At 38.6% G+C, this 26,323-nt stretch overlaps 1 protein-coding gene across 5 annotated transcripts in view; it reads right to left on the bottom strand.

The window, feature by feature from the left end:
• The window catches only part of pde1cb (phosphodiesterase 1C, calmodulin-dependent b), a 94,707-nt gene that overhangs the window by 60,014 nt on the left and 8,370 nt on the right, over positions 1–26,323 (bottom strand). For 2 of the 5 annotated variants that reach the window (XM_044219324.1, XM_044219325.1), the window contains exons 2-3: positions 14,287–14,337; positions 13,291–13,456 (exon numbers count right to left, since the gene is read on the bottom strand). In XM_044219324.1, coding sequence (XP_044075259.1) covers positions 13,291–13,456; positions 14,287–14,337 — 217 coding nt within the window. Of the gene's footprint in view, positions 1–189; positions 921–9,176; positions 9,232–13,290; positions 13,457–14,286; positions 14,338–22,581; positions 22,986–26,323 lie in introns of those variants that run through there. The other 3 variants (XM_044219326.1, XM_044219327.1, XM_044219329.1) reach the window with 3 other exon arrangements.

The raw sequence follows: 26,323 nt of genomic DNA, 5'->3' as shown, positions 1-26,323 counted from the left end.
TGTGTGTTTATCAGAATTTATCTGCAAATTAAGCTATTACAGCTTAATTTTTACAGATTTTATTATTACAGATAATTTCACACATAAACATTAAAATCTTAATTCAAACATAAATGTAAATCAGAGGCACACACACATAGCATTGCTTCTCACACACTTGTTGAAAACCGAAAAAGTGGATGTACTCACAGTCCACGGAGCCTCAGCCAAATCTTTTCAATCTGTTCTGGCTGAAGGTACTTCAGGGCCGTGCTTTCAAACTCCTCGATCTCTTTGGTGGGAGACTCCATGTCAGAGGCTCAAAGAGTTCCGGATGTGCCAACAAGAGATAAAAAAAAAAAAAAGTTTAATCCCTCTTAAGTGTAAACGGTGAGGAAAACGCAACACAGAGTAGAGAGATGTGGTGATGTGGTGGAACCCAGGACGTGACCGAGGCTTCCTCCTTCTTCATTCACATTAGCACCCACAACTGCGACAAATCGTCCGTCATCCTTCCCTTTTCTCTCTTTTCTCCTTGTTTATGTGAGAGAGTGTGTGTGACTGAAACTCAGTAACACTCAGCAGTGCAGTGCTCAAGCAGCTGTGACAGTCGTGAAACAGCCCAACTACCTCTTTCCTTTCTCCCTCTCTTGTCTCTCTCTCTCTCTCATGCGTTCACTTCTCTCCCGTGTGAGCACAGGGGTCCTGGAGCCGTGCCATGCTCTCCCAGCAACAACGGGATGCAGACGGCAGGGCAGCTCAATCCGGGATTAACGCTCACTGCCGAGCTCTCCACACAAGAGGGAGGGACTAGAAACACCACCAGTCAAAGAGAGGGAGGAGTCTGGCTGATAATGAGAAACCATGTTCTGTTTCATCCACTGGAAAACCAGAGGGAATGAGGGAGGAAAAAGAGTGGAGATGGAGAGGAACGGGGGGGCCTTTAGGAGAAGAGATGACAAAGGTGTGAGTGCCCAGCATTACTGTAAGAAACTATCAGGTTAAATAAAAGATTTTAAACAGGACCTTTTTACGCAAGATGCTGCAACAATGACACAGTTTTTCCCCCTCATTCATAGTCACTTTTACACAAATGTGCTTTTTTCATCAGGAATGTAAAGGTAAATGTCATCAAGCAAATACAGACTTCATCAGCAGTGTAGATCAAAATTCAAAGTGATGAAAACATTTGCTGCAAACGTGACAGCTTTAGATCTGTGATGTATTCATCTGGAAATGTAGATAATACATATGCTGTACAACATATTAAATGTCAGAGAGGATTAAATAGCAAGCAGACAGTGCATTGACACTGATTTGACTGAGATTACTCTAATCCATTGAGCGCATTTGGGGCCATCCCCCCAAATACAAGCATTGTAAGACATATTATTCTCTCTCTCTCTTCTTTTTTCTCTCTCTAACATACACACTACAGCATTCAAAAAACAGTGTTGTCCTCTACATTTTTATAGGTGAAAATGTCCTTTCTGCTTCATTTGCTCAGATAATGTGGCAGTTACCAGGCCAGTTTCAAATTTAAGACGGTCTTATGATACCCACAGCCATATAAGCCATCACGACGCACCGGTTCCTGCACATGTGTTATATTCCAAGTATTAGAAAAGCTGCATCAGTAATTGCATACTGAATACAGTAGGTGCTGAGTACTCTAGTTTCTGCTTTCTTTTCTAGTCTGGACATTTTCTTATAATGTTCAAATTTCTCCTTTATTATCTCTGTTTTTCATCTCCACTAGTGTCCTGTGTACTGACTTATTATTGTCAGTAACATGTAAACATGTAAAGCACTAAGCTAAGCTGAAAGGTGCTATACAAATAAAGTTTGATTGATTTGATTGTTATAATAAACCATTACGTTTTTCAACCTCTTTACTGAGGTACCAGTAAAGAGGTAGTGATATCAAAATTTTCGGTTCTCTTTCACTGCCTGACAAGAGAAATGACATTATATCGCAATGTTAGAAATATATTCTGTACAAACATCTATAACTTCTTCAGCCCTTTCTGCTGTTTTTGTTTCTTCTTCTCCTCCTTAGCTAGCTCCTAGCTCACTGAATGTCTAGTAAAAACCCAGGAGAACATACAGCTCTGTATTATCATTTTCTGCAAGTTCAAAACTTGCCAGGATGACTCAGCCCAGAACCCCCTTTCTACAAGCCCCCTACCAGACTCTTAGGTCTTTCAATTACTTGATGCAGGATGCAGGGATAATGCCAGGGCGCCACCTCAAAGAGGCTCCTGCTTTCATCTGCTGAGATGGGTCCTCTGTGAGGAGCGAGGAGAGAGGTCTGCCTGAGTGCCATGAAGCCTGCTGATGTTGTCTTCAAAGGCACACTTATCTATGTCTCTTTCTCCCTCTGTCTTTGGCTTTCAGTTTCATTCTCTTTCTGGCTGCCTTTTTTCAATCTACTCTAAAACGCTGTTTTCTCCCTTTTTGTGGAGGTATGCTGGCGAGATCTCAAGCCACAGGCAGTTGACAGATCAACTTGAGGTGAAACCACAATAGTAACATCACATTTCACTGCTTGCTGTTCACAGCTTTCCACCCTAGGGACCTGATGTAACGTGTCATCTGTATGTGTAAATGTGGGACTGAACAAGGTTAAGCCTGTTGAGAAAGGTTCGGTCATAAACAGTGCAAGGACTAGGAGGGTCAATGTAAGCTGCATTGCACTCAGAATTGTGTGTTTATGCTGAAAAAGAAAAATACACATACTGAAGAAGATGTAGTTAGAAGTTTACAGCAGCTGATTTTTGATTGGAAGGCTGTGATAATTAGGTAATACAAAAAGAAAATAATAATTTTCCAGTTACCTCCACCATATCGCCACACAAGAACCTCAGTATTGGATGATTCAGCATAACCCGAGATGATTTACGTCCAATGACTTTGGACTTTCTCGCTTTTTCCTATATCTGCGCATGGCAGCTACAGTATGGCTAAGGTTTGGGAAAGATTGCGGTTATGGTTATGTGGTTATTATGGTTAATGTATGATTAAGGTGTCAGTACGCTTCACCTGAAGTGTCTGTAACCTGCTCCCCAAAACCTTTCCAACACAGGCATTGGGGGTGGGGTGCAACTGACGATTTTTGTAACTTTCTGAGACCAACATTCACACTCACTTTACACAGTGATTGGCCAGGTGTGTGGAGGGGAGAAAGTAGGCATCATTCGATAAGTTTCTTGCGAGCTATCTTTTTTCATATTTACAAACAAGTGCAGCAATATGACTGCCTTTGAAGAAAGATTGTCCGAACGTGTGCACCATTATCCCCATAATTGAACGATTATTGCCTCTCCACCCCTCTCCATGACGGCCGGCTTTTCACCACAAATTCGAGTGTGGCCTAATATCACTAAAGAGTTAAAGAGAAAATATTTATAGCATCCCACATTCACTAGGAAAATAAAAAATAAAATTCTGTGATACATAAAATAGCAGGATCAAAAATGTAGCCTTGTTGAGAGAGATGTGGCCCCGAGCCTTTGCACCCAAGGAATCTCAGAGAATACTTTAATTACATTGCCTTCTGATGAATGAAACACCTTGCGGAAAAAATCACAACTGTGTTAATGTGGCGTATTTGGACCACTGGATGGTGAGAAGAACAATACAACAATGTTGAATATGTGATGAAATATTAGGAATACACAGAGGTCTTTTGCTTGTTGCCAAGGAATCTGACTGCAAAATTGAGAGTAATTAGCGTTCTGAAGGACACGTCCACACAAAGTCACCTGTTAAAACCGAGTTCAAAGGAGGAGAAGCAAATATAGTAGAATGTGAATAAAAGCTTCGCCTTTGGGGGGCTACACAACAATAATATATGTCTGAATGAGTGATTAAGGAACAGAATGAAGTTTACACATGCAGCCAACATTTGATTTAATTTCAAGACTGCTGAACCAGCACAGAATCCAAAACTGATTGGGTTCCTTCACATAATGATCATCAAAATATGTCCCTGATTAATTACTATCACAATAACTGCTCACAAAAAAGACCTAATGAATCAAGTCTCGGGAAAATGAATTATTCGTATGACTATGACAGAGGGACTGGCTGGAAAATGACGCTCTGCTAAGGTATTCTTGTCACTGTGCTTGGGCTCCCTCAAAGCTCCCACATTGAAATCAAGACATTAACAGCCCCGGCCATTTGGAGGTACATGAAAAATTCAAATCTCATTTAAATTTCCAGGGAAGTCGATAAGGATATCTATGCATCAAAATAGCAATCGCCTTTGCGGTAATGACCACATTTTGGTGAAGATCATTTATCACAAAATATGATTTCCCATCTATACTTAATTTCTCTTTTTGTATTGGATGCTGTGGAGATGGAAGGATGGGTGGGAGGAATTTAGGGCACCCGGCCATAAAGCTATATTTATTTGCAGAGTGATGGAGTTTATATATATATATATATATATATATATATATATATATATATATATATATATATAATATATAGTTTATAAATATATATAATATATATAAAATAAGTTTAAAAAAAATAACTCAAAATAGAAAAAAGTAGACTTGCCGTTACAAATACAAATAAGTGAGAACTATATAAACACTGCAACAATTTTTTTTAAATGAATGTAAATGTGTGTGTGTGTGTGTGTGTGTGTGTGTGTGTGTGTGTGTGTGTGTGTGTGTGTGTGTGTGTGTGTGTGTGTGTGAATGCATGGGTGTGCTGTGTGTGTGTCTAGGTCCAAACTGTTACCACAGCATGAACTGAGATTTGGTTACTGTAATATAATGAGAAGAAGAGAAATAAATCTGATTGACAAGAGCTGTGACACTGTTTACAAAAAAATAATCTTAACTTTTGAAGTAAAAGGCGTGAAATATGTGGCATGTGAACACAAGGAAGAAAAAGTTCAGCCTACAGACTATTTGTATTCACTTATCTGTGACATTAAAGTGTTATATGATTTTTAGCCACACTAGCTGCTATAACTATTGGATGAATTGTCATCAAATTTGGTACAGACATTCATGGTTCCCAGAGGATGAAATCTAATGACTTTGGTGGTCCTCTGACTTTTCCTCTAGTGCCACCACGAGGTATCATAACTGACAGTGAAAGCAAAGATGTTTGGGTTAATCACCAACTGAAACTGATTGTGATACAGGCTTTGGGGAAAACATAACATTAACGTACCACTTCTGTCTGACCTCCACAGTGTAGACAGGAAAGTTATGCAGAGTAGTGAATTAAACCCAGCAGGAATTACTTGCTATTTTATGATTTAAATCATCAAACCCCATGATTCCTTGCTTTGTAATCAGAAGAACGCACCATTTACAAATCTGAAACATTTCGGTCAGGAAATCGAACACCAACAAGAGATCTTCGGGGTGGTGTGTAACCAGATCGCCCGTTCTTTTAGCTCATAATGTGATCGAAACATGAGGATTTAATAATAATGGAGATTTAGGTATGTAAAATTGATTTCATGGTGAAGAGGCTTGTGACTTTTAGTTTCCATTTTTCATAAGTCTCAGTTTGTTGTTAGAGCAGATGATTACAGCACAGAACAGAAAAGACGTCTTGCAGCCTGTTAAAACTGGACAAAATTTGATCGAATAATTTAAGTTTTGTAAATTATAACCTTTATTTTAAAGGGATTCGATGACTATATTTTCAACATATAACCAGTTCTAAAGAATCTTAGCAGAAGTACATAAAAATCCATACATTACAGTGTTATTAGCGGGTTTAAAAGTGAGGTGCCACCGCAGTAATGGCGGCTAGTCTACTTCTGTCTACAACCCAAATTTGTCTATATGTAGCAAATTTCATAAAAATCTATTCACTGATTGCCATGAAATTTGCTACACATATTCAAGGTCCCTAGAAGATCAATACTAATGACTTTGAGGAGCCTCTGACTTTTCCTCTAGCGCCACCAGCAGGTCAAAGTTTTCACAAATTCAGTCCATCTACTTGATGGATTGGCATAACATTTTGTAGAAGGATCGGATGACATTTAATCTAGCGCCAACATCAGGTCAAAATTCCCATTTGCGACCATGTTAGCATACTGACGTTAGCATTTAGCTCAAAGCACTGCTGTGCCTAAGTACAGATTCACAGCTGCTAGCATGGCTGTAGACTCTTAGTCTAGTTAATCTGACACCAACCTCACAGAAACAGAAGCCTGATAAACTAACGGCTCAGTGCTTATTTATAGTCAACATGTTAGCAAACAATTGCCCACATTACTACTACTTTAGCAAGCACAGAGGAACATTATTATCTCATTTGAGCCCATGTTTCTAGCCATGTGAATATAATCCAATATTTACTCGCTCTTCACTTTGGCTTACTAAATGCTCAACTGTCCTCACTAGCCCCTGCTTTACGTCTACTATCTACCATTCACACTGGACAGGTAGATTACAGTAGTCTGTCTGAGCTTGTTAGTTGGAAACGCTTCCTATGGTTCCAGGAAGGGTTGGCTGAGGGCAATAGTGAGAGCCATTAAGAGGCAATCGTATAGTCTAAATACAGACTAGATAACCCAAACAAAGATCTAAAAGCAGATTAAAGGTGTAAATAGCTGCAGAGCTGGGAGTTGCAATTCATTTGCAGTGGCAGTACTAACAGCCACTTCACAAAATAAGGAGTTATCTGACTCATTGTCAATATCAAAAATAGCAAGTCCCCCCTCCACTCAAAAATGTGTTTTAGTTCTTGTTACTTCACTTGCATGTTTGGCCTTCACAGTGCAGAATGATTTACTGATGTCTCTAGATGGTTTTATAATATATCTGCTGAAGGGGGAAAGTTTCACTGTGCTTACCTTAAATCTGAGTTTAACACCTGCACGTACAAGCATGATTTTGTGACGTCACATCCAGTTTGGAGGCTGATCATGGTCCAGTATGCAACTTACAGTTGCATACTGGTGTGTGATGTGAAGTGTGATGTGGATACTGGAAGCCTCCAGAGCACATTCACTGAGAATGGACTTTACAGTGAAGTAGGAGGCATCTTGTGTTCAGTAGTTAAACTTTTGAATTTAAAAATGTTTGTGTATTCATAGATTCTGGATTTTTCAATGAAGGAAAAGTAACATATAATTTTAAGAATCTTTAACAAGTTAATTTAACTTTTTTGTGGAAAAAACATATCAGACACAAATTATTATTCAAATAAGAGCAACAGTTTTGAAATGTGTTTCATGAGCCCCGAGCAGTGAGAAAAAACTCACAGGGGACAATATTATCCTTCATTGAAGGTAAAATTCGGTAATATTTGGCCACACCCAAATTTAGATGGCCAATTTGCATGTAATGTCCTCAAAATTCATTCAAAAGCCAGTTTTCATGAGTATAGGTTATTATGTCTACTTTATGTCTGTTTGATTCTCATGCTAACTTGTCTGTCGCCAGCAAATTATGGCCACCATAAAATAGTCCATGATAGAGTGTCTGTCCTAGAGTTCACTTCAGGGTCAAGGCTCAGGAAACGCCACACTTAATGTAACTCACTCAGCTCAAAGTGATGAATAGCAAATTTATGCTGCACAGATAAAAAAAAACCTTGCTGCCCCCCAGGTGCCTCCCAGCCTGTAACTGCTCTGATCCTATTACTGTATTAACCCGACAATAAGATGTGTGCAAAGCCCACAAAGAGCGGCTTTCAAAGGATGTCATGTGGGCAAAGTGAATACACTATTATTGAGTGAGGTCAGGAGTTATGAGGTAAGGTTGAGGGCAGATTCTAATAACATGAACTGATTGTCTCACAGCAGATGCCAATGCAAACATACACTTTAACCCTTATCTGGAAAACACCAAAATATTTTATAATATTTGTTTTTTGTTAGCGCTTTACACATTGATTTTATTTCTAAAATGAAATATGTTTATATTCCATTCACCTTTACACTTGTAAATATTAATAAATTACAACTCATATTTCATTAAACCAAGCTGGAAAAAACCCTCATGAGCCTCTATCTATACTTTAATCAATAACTAAAAAAGTAATTTTTTTAGTGAAAGGTTGTAGGCTGCACACAAGGGAATACATATTGATCAAAGCAAACGTTGGGAGCTTTTATATGACCCCAAACAACATTAATATTCAGCATGTATAGCTAACCTACACAAACGTGAGTTCATACTATGGGCAACTCTGCACAACTCTGAACTCTGGATAAATATGTCATTAGATGTTTGGCACCGTTACAATTCTTATTTTGTTGTTGACAACACTGCCCATTCTTATACAGTATACAGTGTATAAAGTGTATAAAAGTCTAATCCAGAAATATGTGGCAGACAGCAGTGATACAGCTCTTTAACATCATAAATGTGAAGTCATGCCTCAATCATTCTGATAAATAGCTCTGCCATTTGCCCATGTGCTTCCAGTCACACTGGCCAGTGGAAGCTCATTAGCCGGTTAGTGAGGCTAGTGATGGAGGTTGTTGCTGCACAGCAGATGTCAGTGGGGGTCTGTGAACCTGAGGCTGCAGCCAACGGAGGGGTCAGCCTCCAGAACAGTGGGCTGCCACGGAGGAGACAGCCGCCGTAATCAACTGCAAAGTTCACAGCGGCACACCGCATCCAATTAACCAGCAGATAAATCACACAGTGTCTGAGTTTCAGCTGCATGTGTGCATGACTGTGTGAATTTAAGTGTATCTGTGATTATTCTGGTTATTGTATGTCTATTTGTGTTATAGCTTTGATGCTACTGTGTATAACTCTGTACAGAAGAACAAACTGCTGGAAAAAAAATAGTTTTTTGTGGACATGTGTTGAGTGAATACTCAATTTTAAAAAGGCTGCTTTGTCCTCAAAATGCACCAGTCACTGAAGCTTCTAGTCACCTTTGTAATGTTACTGGTCCTGGTTGAATAGTCTTTATTAGTGATGAATTTTATTTACAAGAGACATTTTTGTTTCTGACAGTCACTAGGTCAAGTTTCCATCCAAATGTAGCGCAAATTTTAACAGAATTTTCAGAAAATCTGCTAAAGAAAATTAATGCACGTTTAAATGCACTACTGTTGTGCTAGTATTAGGAGTTGGGCGCATCGAGATAAACAGTTGGCCTCACAAATGCTCCAGTCGGGTGCCATTAAACCATTGCAGAAGAAGAAGGCACAATGAGATGACTTATGTGGTAGTTTGCCACCTTACCTCCTCCAGCCCTGTGTTCTCTGTTGTTTTCCCCTTCCTCATGTGGCTTGTGTGTCCCCCAACGTGTCCTTGGATATGTGTGTGTGTATGTATGTCACCTGGTCTGACTCCGTGGGTTCCACACCTGCTGCTGATCACCGGCTCACCTGGCTGCAATCATTCATCAGTCTCCACAGTTAAATACCAGGCTTTCCCACAACACCAACGCCAGATCGTCCACGTACACTAGTACGACCACTACGTCACGGCTCCCAAGTAGTTTCAAGATAAGTACCGACTATTGAGTATTTTTGATATCTCGTTCTTATTCTGGTCTTTGTTCTGCCACAGGGTTGTTCTGTGTCGGTGATCACAGTCATCTCTGCTCCTGTCTGGATTTCTGTTTGCCTGCCTGCCTCTCCTATGCTCCACTGTGTTTCCTCCCATCTACCTCTCCACGGAGCCAGACCCGGCTCCGTGGAGAGGTAGATACCGTCCTGCTCTGAGTTGGGGTTCCCACTGACGGCCAGTCTCTGCCCTCCGCCACCAGTCGACGCTCCTGGGTTACCATTACCTTTCCCGTTTCCTGCGGAGGCTACACAGGGAACTCCGCCCTGAAGATCTCCCCCCCCCTTTCCCTCTCCGCCTTTTGCTTGGCAATAAATAGTGACTTTAATCATTATCGCTCGTGTGTTCTGCATTGTGGGTTCTACCCTTAGTTCGTACTACACGACAACTTAATTAACAGAGCGTCAGTCAAACCTCAAACAAACAAACGATGTGGAAAATGTGATGGAAATATGGCATTTATGTTTGTTTCATGTATTAATGAGGAATGTTGCAGTCTGCTTATCGGTCCACAAAGATCTGAAGTTTTCAACACAATTTTTCATCACTTCAGTGGACGTCAATAGTCACATACAAACAAGTCTGTTTTCATTGCACTATGTCATATTTTGCTTTTATTAATACACCAACTTCCACCTCGGCCAAGAGGAAAAAATGTTTTTGCCATATTTCGACATTTTATTTTTTTCAAATTTCCTGCATTTCCACTCAGGTGGTGTTATGTGCAAAAATATGCATAAAAAAGGTGGATAGAAACTTTTATATTCTTGCTGGCAAAAATCAAGCAGTTTTTACATTTTACTAGGTGACACATAAATATGTTCTAGTCCTCATCAATCATTACTTAAGTTATTATGCATTAATTACTAGTTTTAACTTGTTTTTTCACTAAGACCTTTGCAGCTACACTGTTCCTAATTACATTATCAACACGTGTTATTACAAGACATGTTAATCATACTGTTGCAAGCTTACCATCATATAAAAGCTGCTGGTTCCTAGCCTCAAGTCACAATGGAACATTCACAAGTGTTGAATACAAGAGCAATTAGTTTCTAATAAAAAGGTAATTTTAACTAATGAGAAATAACTTAGCCTTTTCATTACCTGTCTATTGGGACCAGAATGGAAATAACCCTAATAGCTTTTTGTGCTTTTACCCCTTTAAAGGTTTGGCTGTCACAGCAGAGTTGTAATTTTAAATAGAAACGAAAATCAATCAATCAATTAATCAAACTAGAGAGGCGAGCGCTGATGGAAATGATGGTGAAGATGCTGCATTCAAATCACATGCTGATATCTAAATGAGAACAGTTAAAATGTTTGTCTGGTTCATCAGGGAGAAGGGAGACAATTTAAAAACATTTACATGCTGTAGCACCTCATGGAAAATGTGAACATGAAGTTAGTCACTGTTGCTATTAGTCGTATCACATATAAACTGCAAATGGTAAAGGTGATGGGTACACAAATTATACTAAGACAGAAGTAAAACATTAGAGTTACAACTTATACTGGTAAACTCATACAACGCAGTAACTAGTACATTTACAACAGCAGCTGGCAGAACAGAGTTGAATTGTCACACTGTATAAACAACATAAGTTGTTACAAGGGTACAAGTGGCAAATTGTGAGTGATTGTGGACTTTGGGGTAAACAATGACAATACAGTCTGCTATACATAATCCCATTCACAAATATCACCAGTTTTGCCTTCTGCATGAAAACCCCATACTGTATAGCCCACTCAATAACTAGCAAATGCTTTAAAATGCATAAGGCACCCCTAATGAGCAGAAACACCAGCATGACACCAGCCACACAGATGAGTCAGCGTGTGTTTATACATTAATGGCTGCATATTGTTTTCTGTCCTTGACTAAGCGTGCACTTGATTGTGTTGTAGCAGCAGATGTAATCTTAAACCAATTTCAGCAGCTGCTATGTGTCTGAAGTATTAGGCAAACACTCAAGCTGATCTGAAAATAGATGGGAAAAAGGTAAAAAGATAATCACAGAGCTTTGTAAAGTGAGGGATGACTGGAAAACTGCAACCAGCTGAGCACATTCAATTAGCCATTAGGATTCTTGAAGGGAAATGGACTGTGGAGTTTCATAAAAATAGTGGAACACTTTAAAAACACAATCAAATTCTTCAAAATTTCACCATATTCACTTAGACCTCAGCAGACGTTTACCTTCATTCAACCCCAGTTTATGACAGTAAATAGCTGCTGTCCTTTAACTCACTCACTCCTGTCCTGCCTGCCACAGATCACATGATCCCTCTCCGTTCTCCAATAAAATCTAATTATCATCATCTGGAGGATAACAGCCAGCTCTGGCCTCAGAGGTGACACTGTGGTTACATCATTTTATGGATTACTGCTAGTTCTGCATCCATTTAATCACCTTGTACCATAATCTAACCATTTGTCATTCAGTTGCAGATCCCCACTACTCCCTGTGGATTTGCCCTCTATTAACCACTGTTGGCCTGGCCGAAGCCTTCCCCTGACATTAGTGGGACTTCCCAGACAAAGGCATAGAGAAGAAGATGGCTGTCTGTTGAAGTGAGAAGTGTGAATCATATAGAACAGATGCAACAAAACAAAAGAGGTGAACTAAGCTGTTCTCTAGAGGCCACATTTGCTTGTAAATCACCAAATTCATCAGGTGCAATCACTATGTGCTTAGCATTTGTTCCCTACCCTGATTAAAGTTAAAGCTATGTCTTAATATATATGACACTGTCACTGTCTCTCTGGACAAATTAACTTTTTGGATCTATGGAAGGTGAGAGTGCTTTTAGCTGCTCTGCGCGGATTGTGTATTTCTTTAAAATCTAGACTGTAGCTTTTATATGAAGGAACCGGCTGTGTCCAGTCAAGTGGAAAATCACTTTCTCCTTGTCACCACCCTACTCTGGAAAAAAAAGGGCCTGTGTTCTGGGGTAGACTATGGCAGAGAACAACAGCACTGTAATTTGAGACAGAATAGAGAAGCACCAAAGAAGAAGCATGTGTTACTACAGTGAGACTTTGGAAAGTAGAAAAAGAAAATCAGACAATTTCCATAATCTCATGCCAAACACCCATAAATTGTGAACCTCTGTGAATGCTTACTACACACAAAAAAAACAGGCTCTCCAAATCGGTTTGCCATAACTCCCTGTCTATTTTGCATACAATCAAAAGCTTGTTATCGCGTACTAGGTGCATTTTTAGATTCTTGTGACAAATGCTCACTTCTCACCTCCTGCGGCATTTGTAACGGTCTCCAGAGGCATCAAGGTTAATTGGAATCAGGCATTAAAAGGCGTTCAATATTCTAAAAGTGACAACAAATTATGTTAATGGTGGTTTGAAGTCCTTGTTATCAAGGTAGAATCAATCATGCCCACGTCCCTTGACGTCAGCAGCCATACATAGCAATTAGCACCGTGTGTGTATCGAGAATGTTAAATGTCAGACAGAAGACTATCCTCTCCATACAAAGCAAGCAGAGGTTCTACTTTAAATCTAAACAATAATCAAGTTCACATTAATCCAAAATTAAGTCCAAAAATACAAAATGAATACACAATGCAGTACACTTTGCCTTGTTTCCTCCCAGTATACTAAAAGGAATATCGATTTTATGTAAATTACACCTGTGTTAGATAATGAACTGGACATAGCTGTTGATGTCCCACCGCAGCCTGACACAGGATTTACTCCAAGACAATTAACAAATATTAACTTTTTGTTTTTCTTTATTGCTGAAGCAGCCTGACAGCAGCAAACCTGATGGCCGTTTTCTCTGTGGCATCTGGTTCATCTGCTGCAGGAAGATCATCAGCCAAAATCTCTTCAGGACTTCGTGGGTCATTCAGCGGGGGCTTCTGCTCTTTGCCTTTGATCCCCATCCCCGCCGTGATGGCATTCCACAAAGCACTCTGTGACTTTGAACCTGCAAAAAAAAAAAAAAAAAGCCTTAGTGGTGTTACAGTCATTTTGTATAGTGCCATGAATCAAGCTTTCATTTGTTTACCAGGTGTTTTTTTTATCAATTTTTTAACAAAAAACAGAATTATTAAATCTCCATTGAAAGTACCTGGCTTTCGGGATCTCAGTAAAAGGGAGTAAGAGAATACAAAGGTGCCTTTGTAATGCTGCCCCCATGTGGATGTATGCTGTCAATGCTAGTTTAACTTTAAAAGTAACACACTTACTACACAGTAGGAAAGTACTACAACTACTACTACTACTACAAGTAGTTGACTTTTCTTTAGAGGTGGGTTTATCAACATTTATCAGCTCATTAACAATTTTTAGATCCCCATATTTTCACGAACTCAGCAATTACAGATTTCAAGGTGTCGTGTAAAGTAAGTGTGTCATACTTTTGTATTCTATTGTAAGACAATAGAGAGCACCACCTGGAATATGCTGAAAAGCTAATCATTGATAATTTAACCATATTTTCTCCCAATTTTTTTACCTTCAGTAGAAAGCATTTCCTAATGAAATCTATTGTCAACAAGGTATGTGGGTGGATTATGGTTAGTAACAGTAAAATTATTTCTGGAAAATCTGGTTGCTGAGTTTTTTTAATGGATTTCTGCTTCCATAATGAAATGAAACTCTGTTTCACTCTATTTTTACTGAGGTGGCCAAAATATCTTATTAACTCAGGGTAAAATGACCCTTTAATACTTTGATCTGAAAGATGAAATTAATGAATTTAGTGAACTGACAGATAATGTAGCATGACTAATTTAGAGTGAACTTTACACTTACGTGCAAAACTAGCTTGTGGTCTGGTGGCGCTCTCCCCATCTTCATTTGCCACTGGAGGAAGAAAAATAGATGAAAGAGAATCAAGTGATGCCAGAAAACATGAGTTATGTACATACTTACTTACGTGAAACTCTTGGTCACTCACTGGTTACCAATGACTTTAAAATTCATCTGTAACTTTTGTTTTGTTATTACACACACTTGTACTGTGTTGAATACTAGAAATAGTAACTAAAATAGCTTCTGACATCTGAAAACATTTTCCTTCACATGACCTAATATGTGTTTCAGGTTATTAGTTTAGACTGTTGTGTGCATAATCACACAAACATATATCCTACATGCTGCACAATTCATTTTAATGAGACTCTCCACATCATGCCCTTATGATGTCTATATTATATGTCTATATTTTTGTTTATTGCGATTAAACAGAAGGGATGGAGAATCTTGTGCAGAAAAAAAGCAAATGTTTAATACAGACAGAGTCAGGAAGGTCATTAACTGTTCCATTAAACCCTAGAATTGCCTTGAAGTGTGATTTAAGTGATTGTGAAAGTACTGTAATTGTTGCTGTCACTTCAGAGACTGGTGCCCTGCTGGAATCGCTGCCCACTAAACACTGCACACAGCATAGTTCACAGAGAATGGTGAAATATACACAAACATCTAGCAGCTGTGCTGAGGGCAAAAACAACTCGCTGATGACTGACATGAGTGCAGAAAGACAAGACTATATTAACAAGTACAGTATGGAAATAGCAACTGAGTGCTACAGTGTGCAGAAGGGTATCTCAGAAATAACAACTTGTTGTACCTTGAACTTGACCTGGCTGATATACAGCATCATCTACTGTAAGAAACAGAAGAAGATAAAAGGCACATCTGAACGCTTACACTGCAGAACTCTGAACAACTGTCCTGGTTTTTGTTGTAACATGGCATGATCAGATTTAGTTGTTGAGAGCACAAATGGGTATTAAGTATTGTATAACACTACAAGCTTGAAGAGGTGCATGCTTTCACTGCTGCGGTCAATGTTTGTGATACATTTCGCACTGGTTGTTGAGGCCTAAGTGCCTATTGGCCACTAGATGCTGGCTCCATTAAACTCAAGAAAAAAACTTCGCTCTAACAATAAAAGTTTTCCACAAACAGTTAGAAACTCCACAGGTTAATTAGTGTCATGGTGGTCATTTTAATTTCCAAGTTTCATTCAGAGCAAGGTTAAAACTGAAAGGTAAGTGTGTTTTGAGGAATGTTTGCCTTCAGTCTTTAATGTCATTAACCACAACTCATCTATTGAATCAACCCCTCCCAACTTAGAAGCTAGAGAGCATAAGAAAGGAGGTGGAGCTGCCATTTTGTTTAATAGTTTTAAAATGCAATACAGTACAAACTTTTCTGATGACGTTGCTGAACTGCTGTCATCATCTGCATTGACTTTGACTGTGTAGCTCTTGTTGGTGATGTTAACATTCATGTTGACAACCCCCAGGACAGCAGTACTTAAGAACTGTGTGGTATTCTGGATAACTATGGACTGACCCAGCAGAACAAAACATCATGTTGAAATGTCACACTGGTATCGATAAAGCTGAACAAATCTCCAGGTGCATTATGACATCTACAAAGAGAGACTTCGCATTTTTAATTTAGAACTGAGAAATGCAAGGGAGTCCTTTTCTGACATCGATGCCAAAAACAACAATAAATGCACGTGCCCTATTTGCTTCTGTTGACAGGCAGACAAACAATGTATGCACAGGATGAGTAAAATTTATCTTTCTTTTATAAAAAAGTATCATGTTAAACTAAAAAATTAACCGTAGCCCTTACATGATTACAAGAGTTTGATGGTTTCCTAGTTGGTGACAGAGAGCACCCCTAACGACATCACAGAGGCACTCACTCTGACCCTCAGCTTGGCCCACAGTGGGACTAAATCCAGGATTGAGATGAACATCTGCATGCTCAAAGCTTAATGGATGTTCAGGCTTATCCCAGAAAGGTCATGTGACAATATTATGGCCTTTGTCAACCCTGAGAGTGACGTCAACCCTGAGGATCATAAGAAAGAAAATATCCTTACACCCCATCCTGGAGATCTCTGAGATAAAAGAGCTGTCAGAGACACAATTTCCCAAAACCATTTTCTAATTGGCCCACCACAAATGCCCAGTTGTCTTCAAATAAAGACCACAAAATGCTTCAATATTCTGTTAATGTAATTAACATCATCTACACTCTCCCACCCACCTTCAATTCGTGACCCAGTAACTGTAGTTCTAGTTTTGTCTTTTGTGTTCCATGTGGAGATTGCATTTTCCATTTGTGTTCATGAATGAACCTTTACAGGCAGCACAGGAGCAGATAAGAACGACCTTCAGTTAAGCTTGAGGTAGTTCTACAGTCCTTTTCTATATCATTTTCATATAATTTCTACATTTATAAAACATTATTAAAAGTCTTACAATGAACATCTTATTGTGCAAAATTGTGCTGTAGAGGTGCATTGAGGCTCCTCCTCCTCACGATAATGCTTTGTTAGAAAACATGGGCATGTTTTAATGTGGGATATTCAAGATGTTTGTGTATGTTTGTACGCCTTATTAAATCTCTCCCACTGGCAGAGCATATAGCCTCTTCATCATCTTCCTGTGATGAATAGAAGCAATATTGTTTGATTTAGGCTTATAACACTTCTGTGTACAGTTAATTAAACCATCTGTAACTGTTGGAAGATGAACATGGTTAGATGAAAAAGTCAATATTCCAAGTTTTGTCAAAGTTACACAGGGGTTAGCTCAGGCAGCAAATACTGGCAATACAAGATTAATGTTAATTGTAAATATAATAAACTTTTTATGTTGGCTCTGATGAGCTGCCAGTGCCACCAGGGATGCTTTCAAACTGTTTCAAACTGAGGCTCAGCTCTCCTAAACCTGTAAACCTTTTTGCTGTTGGCCAGAGTGGAGTTTGAACTACATTTTTGGATTTCTTTTTTATTTGCTGCCAAGCATGCTTTACGTCCATCAGATTACAGATGAATAACTAACAAAATGCACCTTAGTATATACCATCCCAACCAATTAACCATCACGATGTTTAAGGCTGCTAAATGTTGACACAGTGGACTTTGTTTTATATTATATAACTGTTGTAAACTTAGATGATGACACAGTTGTTTTTCCACACAAAGTTCACTGTTGTTTTCACTGCTGCTGACATACTACTATTTTCCAAAAGGTATGTCTGTAGACTGCATACACATTCATTATTATTTGTTGCTCCACTGGAGTGAAATAGGAAGCTCTGCTCTTCTTTTCACATTGTAAATCGTTTTATTAGCGCTCAACTGACAATGGTTTTTAAAGTTCATAGTCAATGAGCTTTAGTCAGAATAAACCTACTTAGATTTGATAGAACAAATTCTTGTTTGGAAACCAGTTTAGGATTCATGGTTTGTTACACCACCCTCTATTCACTGCTGTAGACAATACTGATGAAGACAAACCTGTAACAGCATCCAAAAACATTACTTACATAGATTTAATTGTTGTCTAATGTTAGTCTGTATACATAAGCTGCACTCCACCAATTTTACACATAAAGGTCAGTTTAGTACGAGGACTATTACTCAGCTCAGTTTTCACAAAAGACATTATACAACAGAAAGCCAATAAACAGAAAGCCTGAGTTACAAGCAGAGGTTGTGGAACTTGAAAGATGTGGGAATTTACCAGGCAGAGAAGGTCTAAAAGATGCCCTTGGTTGGATTATGGGAAATGTAGGATTCAGCAACAAAATAAAAATGTATGCAACATGTATGTCATCAGACAAAAAGTACACCATGGTCTCACCATGAAAGCAGACATCCTTTCATGTGTATAAAGTCTGTATGTGAATCGGAACATCACCACTGTGTCAATTGAAGAATGTTTCTATCAGGGTGCAAAATTAACTTTTCTGTCCACTCAATAGATTACCATTGGTTTTTTTTGGCTGGTGAGTGAAGCAAATCTACCAGCCACTTACATATTTTACCAGCATTTGGCTGGTGGCTGGTGCTAATTGTGTGCCCGGATTTTATCCCTTTCTGCCTTTAGCTGCTTCTTCCTCCATGCATTCCTCCAAGTACTAATTAATTCAACAAAATTAATTAATTTCACAGCAATCACTTTTAAACTACAATATTTTGACAATCTAAACATGGTTTCAGTAATTTGGGGAAAAGGCATGTGAGACAAAACAAACAACATTTTAATCATAGTTATTATACAATGTGTGTTTGGCAAAGTTCAATGTGGCATGTAATTCCATCATATATCATTTGATGAGCTTTACTTTGGTACATTTGATACATTTTACTTTTCATAAAATGGACTGACAGTGACAGACAGATGTTGGTGGTGCTGTGAAATCTGGACACCAGTACACTTCATCAACAGACTGTTACTACTGTTTGATACTGTATGTTTTAACTATATTTTGTTTTATTGGGAATTTTTATTTTCTTTATTATATGTACGCACAACTCCCAGGAAAGTAGTGTTGACACTGAGGGGATTATCCTGGTGAAATAAAATACATTAAATTGAATTAATTGTACATAAGTTGCAGCTCAGTTTGAAAATTACAACAAATTAGCAAAATGCTGCCTTTGGGAGACTGCTGAAAACAAAAAAAATGATAAGCCGAGAATGCATGAAATATCAGTACATGGAAAATGGAGAAACGGTCAGTGGGGATTTTCCGTGATCTCAGTCATCAATCTATGTTTTACACTCATTTCAGAAGTTTAGAGAGATATATTGGGAAAATAATTATCTGGGAGAAGACCAATAATCATGCGTCAGGTGCAGACAGTCTTTACTACAATACAATAGAGCCTTGCTTGCCACCAAGCAAAAACTGTATTTGTCATTACAAAGACACAAATTCAGACATAAACCAAAGAATACACAATCTTCTTCTGTAATTTTGCTCAAAGTACAAGATTAAAAAACTTTGAAAGATTACACAAAACAGCAATGTGTAAGTTAAGAGCGAAAAATGCAATTAAGAAAACACAAAAAAACATACATGTACACATAAAACAACAAAAGACTGAATGCTCCATACCACTACAGATGAGCTGAAAAGTTAAAATCTGTTTTCTCCACATGAGCTAACACACGACAAAACACCACAGCTGGAGTCTGAGCAGAGGCTGCCAGCTACAGTAGAGGCTCAGAGTTTAATAGAGGAGTGAACACAAGGTGTCCAGCCAGGCAATGAGGTACAGGCGCTTAGGAGTCACGCTTCAGAAGAGGTGATTGGCAAAACGCTGTGCAGACTGAAACCTAGGCCCAGCGAGGCCCAGCGAGCAATTGATTGTGACACTTGTAGGTTACCATGACAACATGCTTGTGGATAGTATGGTTGTGATATAGGCCACGTGTGATTGTGGAAGGTTTTTAGAGGTAACAGGATATATCCATGCAAGCAGAAAATCCAAAGTCTATTTTCTGTGGGATCATAAAATCTTTTAGGGCTGCTTTTAATGCTTTCAAAGAGATACCTGGAAATTATTTGAAGGTGTCTCTCTTCCTGTTTTTGTGTCCTCACACCCTTAACACTGAAACTTTCCCCTTCTTATCAGTGTATTCATCTGCTAAATGCTCCACTATGTTCACCATTTCATCATTTTATGTTCACTGTTTGGGGATGGGCAGGTTGCTTGGCTTTATCAGAGCTTGCTGAAAACAGCTGCCTGCTTCATCTGAAAACAAGGTTGATAAGAGCAGTGAGAGGGAACCGAAACAGTAAAGTTACAGGCTGTAAAACCAAAACAATGAGCTGAAAGACACTAAAACACTCTGTAAAGCTGAGGTGAGGTAATAAGTTGGGTGATAATTCCCTGTGTGTAAAAATAGTCATCTGGCCCACATAACATAAAAATATTGATTAGTGCAGCTTTAACAAATTTCACAACATGATTAAAAATATATTTATTTTATATATATATATATATATATATATATATATATATATATATATATATATATATATATATATATATAAATATAAAAACAGTAACTATCCATATATTGCCAGCCCTATTGCATCCTGAATGAGAGCATAATTGAAAAGTTATTCAGTACTGAAGTTGACGCTTGTATCAGTGGGTTGAAACATACAAGTTTTCTGGATATCTGGCCTGGACCCAGCAGATGTCGCAGCAGGTGGTAACTGTCAGCTGTGGCAAAACCCCTGCTGTGTACTCCTGAACCCAAAACCGGTATACCGGTTTCATCACCATCACTGGTGTCACGTTCTTCCACAACATGGATTTTGCTATACCGTCATTGCCGTGATAAATGTTTCAGCATATTAAAACTAATGTGCTTTTCTGTGGCTGAGATAACATGCAGGTAGAGAGCTACGCATGTACTCATAGAAGTCAAGTTACATCCAGTAACTTCTATTTTCCTTGCTAACGCCAACTCCGGTGTTGTGCACATGAAGACGTGGAAGCTAATGTTATAAACAAAGCATGCCAATGTTGTTGGCTGCAAAAACCAACACAAAAGTCTTAATCTACTCCCACCATCCAAGGAAGTGAAGACTCAGTGGATAAAATATATTTTTGATGGAAATGTCCCCACAACAACTGAAAAACTCTTGTTGTATGTGTGCGCTAAGTTGACCATTTTACTTCAGACTGCTTTCTCAACGAGGGCCAGTTCAAAGCAGAATTTGCTTCAAAACTGAAGCTCAAGAATGGATTGATACTGACTTTAAACTTAAAAGCTGTGAGTTTAGCCATTTTTATGTTGCTTCACTGTTTATTTTGCAGGATAGCCTGTTGAACTTGCTGTTCAAGCCAATTAAATAACCAGAGTAGTAGGATGTGGGCAATTGTTTTTTCACATCGCTTTTTGTGGAGCCCCCTCTGCTCTCGCCGGTGTTATGTCCCACCTGGTTTTCAAACTAACTGGTTCCCGTACGCCTCCACGTGTTGTGTTCACCTAACAGCAGATTCAATTTCTTCTTTGGTAGGTGGCTGTGATGTAGGGCTCACTTATATAATCACATTTGCTGCAGTAGAGTTGCAACTTGAAAATCAGCAGTAATATGTTTGCGAATGTCTGACGAATCTGGTGACAGAGGCAGGTGTGTGTGTCTGTTGCTGCCATATGTAAATGTACTTGATAGTCCCATGGTACACTGACTATTGTACTTATATAATATACTTTGGGTTTTCTGCCAAATAAATGCTGTTGAGATGCCTAATACTACCCCTTGTCTAACTCTGAGAACGAATCGCATTACATTTACTAATTAACCTACATTATGGGGCAGGCTACACCTCCCAAAACACATGTGGGCCTATACCTCATTTTCATTCCTATTTGGAGTCAATAAACACATAGCGTTTTAATCATTTTTTCTTTCTTAAGATATGTTACCTTACATTGCCAAAAGAGGTAGAATTATGTTTTGAGTGGAGTATCCCTTATATTTTTGTAATACAATGATATAATACCGTCACCGTAAAAAATAAAAAAAAATACTGTGATATAAATTTTAGGTCATATTGCCCACCCCTACATGTTATTAGTCTTAACACTTTAAATTTGTCAGTGGTTTCAAAATGTGTTTTCTTTTGTAAACAAAGAGAGCTTTATGGTAAACGTTTTAAGCAAACTTTATATTTTACTATGGTTACTAAACAAGACTAATCAAGAGTAACACAGCACATTTTGTTTTTGACACACTTGACATTAACACTGCTGTGTACACAACAAAGCTACTGTATCAAAGAACTTCTCATAAACTACCACCAGATTTAAGGACACAGTTCCTCTACAGTCTCCAGCACAGAACATCTTGACATCGCTCTGTTTTCAACACTGTTTCAACACTCGCTTCTGAGAGTTTTCACAAGTGATGCAACAAAAAACAAGGCAAGTGGCACATAAGTTCATCAACACGCTGGTTGTCAAGACAATAGAATGAATTCCTGGTGAAGTCAGCAGCACACAGCTTTAGTCTGAAGCCCCCTTGTTTCCATGGTGTAGTTACATTACAGAGGCAAGCATCAACTTCAGTAGAATAGACTAATGTGGCGAGTTGTGCAGAGAGGCTGAAAATATGATGTGTTTACGATGTCGGTGTGTTGGTGCCAAACGCTTTATGGATCTGCCTCACGCTCTCTCACACACATGTATTCTATTCTTTCATGCATCTAGCTCACATGTAAACACACTTAACCTTTCCTCCAGCTCTGCCTACCCTGCAAATTCTTACCTATGGTAATGTTGAAGCCGTCAATGCTGAAGGTGGCACTCCGACCCTTCCTAAATCGATGCTTCTTTGAGTTAGCTTCCATTGCTTTGGCACCTTCCGGTCACCCTTGCGCTTTTTAATCTGTTTTAACGTCTGTCAGTTGCAGTGTCTTGTTTCAGTTTGCTTCGGTAAAAAAAAAAAAAATGTAGTCCTCCGACTCCAGTTAGTGCTGAGCGCTGGAGAACTGTCAAAGACTCACCACTTCTCGTTACAGACACCGAGTTGGATAATTTCTCTCAAGTCCTTCTCCACCCCCTTGTCTTTGTTGTACATATTTTTTTTCCCTCTATCCGTTTCTCACACCTCAACAAGCTCATTTCAAGGAGCTTATGGCTTTTGATTTGTTTTTCTTCTCTCTTTCTCCCTCCACCCCTCCCTCCCTGCTTTCACTGCTCATCTCTCTTCCCCAAGAGGTGCAGTAGGTGTGTGTGGTGGGTGGCGGTGGTGGTTGTGCTAGTGGTGGATGGGAGGAGAGGACATCTCTAGAGGTCTTTAAATGAACGTGACTCCTCCTACTGTCAAGAATTTATAGCAAAAGCATTAGAAGCTCAGAGTTGGTATAACACAGGCCTATTGTAGTCTATTCTAGTTTTGCTCACACACACTCACATACAGAAACTCTAAACTCATGTTGTGCCACACATGCACTGATGCATGAGCACTGAGAGGAAAGAAAAAGGTGGAAAGAAAGATAGCGAAAGAGTGATTATGTGTATTATGTCAAAACTAGTTATTAAATCAGTGCCACCGCTTTTCATTTTGCAGGGGTTATTTACTCGAGCACAGGAAGATGAAGGCCATTAACAGCATACATACAGTTCTTTTGAAAGAAAAAATCAAGCTCTACGTTACCCAGTTGAATGGTTACATTTGTAAGAGCGCACAAACCACCTCAAAATCATTTATTTTTTCCTTTTAAATGATTGCTGTAAATGACACTGAAGCAAGGACACTGCTTTCTTCGTTATTTTGAGTGTTATCCTGGAAAAATCCTGCCTTTGTGCTTATTTAAACTTATTTAAACTGCCTTTCCTTTACCCAATACACATCTCCTCACCTATACACATAAACACACACACCTGCACACACCAGATCAAGAAAGGATAAAAAGCTCCCCTTATTAGCACTATCTGACATTTAGCTATGGAATTTTTCGTGTTTCATTTTCCCCCCTGATTACTGTCTGTGAGTGCTCTTTATGAAAGCTTCTGGCTTGTTCTCACACCTTCTACTAAATTCAATAGATCTGCCTATTTAGCAAGAGCACAGATCAGAAGACAGAATGTCTTTTAATTGTCATTTCATATTTAATCTATGTATAAATCACTAGTGTACTGCTACTATGTTTAGTTCCCTGTTTTTGTTGATCACTGTTCTATGATATATGAGAAAAGATTACACTTTATGCAGAACTGCTCATAATTTAAGCTGATATTGGCCTAAGTATGTTCTTTGTGTTTGTCCCTCTCATTTCATACCTTGAGCTACTTTTCTAATAATTCTAATAATTTCTAATAATAGCCATGATCAATGATGTAATTTACATTGAACACCTTTTCTATTCATGCTCAGTCACATCGCAGTTTTGGCCAAGCCTGCATAACTGGTTAGGTCTCAAAATGAAAAAAATCCCACCATTTGACTTACTCCAAATTCTAGTTTATACAGATAATCTGAATTATCTGACATAGTTAATATTATTATCATTATGGATAAATATCACACTCATTCACGCAAATGGAAAGAACAGAAACCCTTCTTAACTTGGTTTATAAATTAGTAATATTATTTTTCATTCTTTACGGGCACTAGCTGATACACACCAGCCAATACAAAAACTATGTCACGCTATGTCTCGTGTTTTGACCAAGATATTGTGTATTATTTAGTGAAGTGTAAACTTATTTTATTTAATTATATTTATGTTCATGTACTTATTTATTTATTTTTGTTTATGGTTGTTGTAGCCTTGCTGTTATTTAATTTGTGTTCTTTTTCTCTAGGAATGCACAGTAAATTTTTCCCCACTAGTATTTTGTATCATAAGGTTAAATAAGGTTCTTTAAAAAAATAAGTAATTTACTTCAGTGGCATGTAATACAATCTAAGAAATGTGACAACAAAGACAAGGGATTTAGAAGCATTAACACATCCCCACTCTAATAAAAGCTACATGATGTCTGTGTGGCTACAAATCTCAGTGGTAACACCTACTTGCAGTCATACTCTGGTGAGTGATCAAACATTGTAATGAATGTGTAAACAAGGACATTGTCAAATAAGGACATACAGTATGTAAGTAATGCATGGTTTCTAAGTGATGTAGCAGTAAATGTGTCTGAGGAAAAGGAAATTGATCACAATCAGCTCTATCCAATTATAACACAGCCAGTTTGAGTCACTCAGTGCAGTTCCAGTGGACACATTATGCACATAGAGATAATTACAGTCCATCTCATTTTGTTTGCAAGCTACAGTACGAGCTCTTTATCCTCTCCATCTCCCGTCACCCTGCTCTCCCCAGCCTCCAATTCATACTGTATGTAGCAATTTGTGAGGATCCTAATTTTGTAACACTCTCACTGTGTAACATCAAGTGCCTGACTGTTCCAGGGTTTGTTTTTATGTTGATGAGAGCATTTATGGGAATACAGCAACTTTATTATTCTTTCCTTTTGCCAGCAGACTCCCAGGTAACAATTTCTTTGAAAGGCTAAAACTGGTTACAGTGTGCTTTTTAAGCCCTTGTCGGCTACATTTAAATATGAACAGCCTGTTGAGGCCACAGTTGTGTCAATATGATTAATGATATTATCATACTACTGCAGAGGCCTGTCATCAATATTAAATTCATTCCTGAATAGTGAGTCTAAAAGAATGTGTGGAGGTACTAAAGGGCAAGATTTTCTTTGAGAGTTTATTCCATGCAAGTAGGTGTCTGTTCAAGTGTCTATATCATGGTCAAATTTTGCTGCAGTATGTTCAAAGCTTCCCGTTTAATGCATTTGGGGTTATAGAAGTTAGAGCGGAGATTACATAATACACTTAACTGAAAGAGTGTGGTTATGCTTTTATTTTCATGATGCTTTAGAAGGCTACATGATGTTCTGCAACTATATATATTTCCTTGTAAACTGTGACAAAGCAGGCTTTTCACAGAACATTCTGTGAAAAGCCTTAATAGGTACTAAGGTAAGGATGGTGGAGTTGTTCAGCAGTTGTTTAAACACTTCAACAGCAAGATAATTACATTCACGGACAGAGGAGGATGAATCCTAATGTTTATGGTAACCCATGAGCTCTCCTCAAGTGCCACCGTGAGGCCAAAGTTTTCACCTATAAAATTGCCCCCAAATAAATTGGAAACTCCCCAAAGGATGAACAAAAATTAGCACGTATATGCAGGTTTTTTAAATGCGGGTAAAGCCACAAAAAATAAGCAATTGACTCCTTTCCCATTGCCATTAGACGAGTTTGCCTTTCTGTTTTTTTTCCGATGTGTCAAGTTCAACGTCACCAACATGCTGGAAAACAGGTTAGTAAACAGTAGAAAGCAGCATGGAGGCCAGTGACAATGTTACGGTGGTTGCTGTGTGTAGCCCATAGACTGTATAAAAATAAGGTGTAGCCGCTGCGCTTCTTGTTTAACAGCACCGTGCTAGTTAGGTGACGGGTGTGTTTACGGTGTTTGTGTGTTAGCCTA

The sequence above is a fragment of the Siniperca chuatsi genome, linkage group LG13, assembly GCF_020085105.1.
Source record: "Siniperca chuatsi isolate FFG_IHB_CAS linkage group LG13, ASM2008510v1, whole genome shotgun sequence".
NCBI classification, from domain to species: Eukaryota; Metazoa; Chordata; class Actinopteri; order Centrarchiformes; family Sinipercidae; genus Siniperca; species Siniperca chuatsi.
The sequence above is the reverse complement of the archived record's forward strand: the minus strand, read 5'-3'. Positions and strand labels throughout refer to the sequence as shown.